General features: G+C 48.1%; 1 protein-coding gene across 1 annotated transcript; it reads right to left on the bottom strand.

The window, feature by feature from the left end:
* Nucleotides 1–977: 977 nt before the first annotated feature.
* BABINDRAFT_124132 (uncharacterized protein) lies at nucleotides 978–2,527 on the bottom strand. Its single transcript, XM_019126964.1, has one exon. It carries the CDS (start codon nucleotides 2,459–2,461, stop codon nucleotides 1,070–1,072), a length of 1,392 nt encoding a protein of 463 aa, XP_018982223.1. The 5' UTR covers nucleotides 2,462–2,527; the 3' UTR covers nucleotides 978–1,069.

Here is a 2,527-nt window from a genome sequence, read left to right as displayed (position 1 = left end):
GTTAAGAATCCGAGCAAGATCCTATCCGCCAAATAGACAACGTATACTAGCTGGATATTTATACTAGGCAGGCAACCACTAATTGTATACCTTACCTGAGTCAAAAGTGCGAGCTCTCAAAGTCAATAAAAAATGGAAATGGACAGATGTCCGTATAGTTTTACACGGGGGAGTAGCGGCCAAACCTGCATGAACGAGCGTTGTAACCCCCACTGTGAGACGCGGGGGACTCCTTGGAAAGTACCTATTCAGTGAATAGAAATTGAAAGATGGTGAGCAGAAAAGTTTCCGCCAAACAGCTCTAGATCCTTAGTAAGCTGTCAAAGAGATTCATACCAAAAGATAAGCCAATCCTAGGACGGTATTAGTGTGCGATGTCCGCGGAATTTCAAACCCCGCCCCCACGCTTAGATGCACCCTGCAGATCCCCCGCTACATCGGAACCTGACCTATTAAGTAATCGAGCATGATCATGCATACCCAGAACTCCCGCCCGCGGCACCGTATACTTCGAAGCCAAGCTTGGAAAGGGCATGTAACGCTATGGGAAAAGTCTGGAATTGCTCATTTGGACCTTTGAGTCAGGGCGTACTTCGTTTGACTCCAGAGAGAAAGCTACAAGGACGAAACCGCCGAGATTTAAAGTACCCCATCAGGAATATAACTGAGTCGGTGCAGTCGTAATGGCCTTAAGAATGGGTTGAAGAAGACCGTGTTAAGGCTATGTGTACAGTATACGCGAAGAACGTTCTCAGCATGACGTCAACACGGTATATGTCTGGGCTCGGCCAAGTAATTTATTGCCTGACTGTAAAATTTGCATATGGCAAATGGTCAAATTCTCCTTCATCCTGCCTTCTATTAAATTTCATCCTCAATAAATGACGTTGGTACGGCACTTAAAATGTACCATTTCCCCGCGTACACTTCGTGCGCCATGACCAAGATCAACCAACTAGTATTGCTTAAATTTCTAATGTATATTGTTCAGATTAACATGATGTGTCGAAGCGGAATTGGTAATGATGACTCCTTTTAACAGAGACGGATGGCACAAACACGATACTGCTCAACACCAGTAGCGATACCAGCGGTACCACCAGGGCCTGCTGGAAATATAACACGCCTCTTCCGCAATCTCTTGCTTCAACACCTCCAAGTCCAAGTCCCGTCTCCCTGAGTCAATATCAATGTCTTCCAACTTGACATACAAGATCCAGTTCTTCTTATATATCTTATGGCCCACATATAACGCCAACACAATCGGAAGGGCAATGTATCCCTTGAAGAACGTGGCCGGCAGCGGTTTCGACCCCAAGGGAAACAAGGCTACCCAAAACTGTGCGATAAGTGTCACGAGGTTCATAATAACCCCCCACGCCGATCCCCAGACCGTAGCTTGAGATTTGAATGGCAACTCATCGGTACTCCGATTGTTGTACCTCAATGCCTGTCTAAACCGGAGATGGCATAAGCAAATCGACATCCACGTGAATGTGGCGGCGAGACCAGCTAACCCCATTAGCCAGGAAAATACCTCTGCCTCCTTGTCGGAAGCGGAGACGAAGCAGAGAAGGCCGAAAACCGCGCCAATTCCAATCGCCACGAGAGGTCTGCCGCTTCTGTCGAGATATCCAACTTGTTTAGGAAGCATTCCCTGGTTCGCCAACGCTGCTAGCGTACGAGAAGATCCGTACATGGCTGAGTTTCCCACGGAAACAACAGCTATCATGATCACTGCATTCATCACCGAAGGCAACCCCTTGATGCCTCCATTTTTGATCGCAATAACAAAAGGAGATGCGGTTGCATCGACGTCAGAAGAGCCAATCAAGCGGGGGTCATCGTAGCCCACTAAGAGCCCGATAAGGGTAAGGCAAACGATGTAGAACAATGTGATTCTCCAGAAAACCTGTTTAATAGCGGAAGGTAAAGACTTCCTCGGGTTTTCCGTTTCGGCTGCGGCTAAACCTGCCATTTCCGTGCCGGTAAAGGAAAATGCCGCGGTAACGAAAACGGAACAAACACCCTTGAATCCATGAGCAAAGGCCCCGGGGGTGTGCCAAAACTTGCCCCCGATGTAGCCGCCTTGAGGCCCGCCGCCACAATTCAAAATAATTCCGAGGAAGATGAACCCAATCACGGCTATGACCTTAATAGAGGAAAAGATAAATTCTGACTCACCGTAGCCCCTTACACCACACAAGTTGAGAAAAAGAACCAACGCATAAAACAAACACACGAAAGCAGCAGGGTTGACCGTTGATTGCCAGTATCGGATCGTTATGGAGGCTGCTACAAGTTCCAAGGGTAAGGTACACAACCAGTTGAGGGCATAGAGACTACCCACCGCAAACCCCCAAGAAGGGTCTAAAAACCGCGTGATATAGGACGAAAAGGCACCAGCAACAGGGAAAGCCACGGCTAATTCTCCCAAGGCATGAACCGTACAGTAGATCATCGTCCCGACGAGAATCCAGCCGATAAGCAAAGCCGCCGGTCCTCCAGTTCTAAGAGCAGAACCACT

This window comes from Babjeviella inositovora (genome assembly GCF_001661335.1).
Source record: "Babjeviella inositovora NRRL Y-12698 unplaced genomic scaffold BABINscaffold_30, whole genome shotgun sequence".
In the NCBI taxonomy this organism is placed as follows: Eukaryota; Fungi; Ascomycota; class Pichiomycetes; order Serinales; genus Babjeviella; species Babjeviella inositovora.
This window is presented reverse-complemented; position numbering and strand designations above follow the sequence as displayed.

What these genes read in the sequence shown, in the direction of transcription:
- BABINDRAFT_124132 (XM_019126964.1), bottom strand. Translation starts at nt 2,461, where the DNA reads ATGATCTACTGTACGGTTCATGCCTTGGGAGAATTAGCCGTGGCTTTC.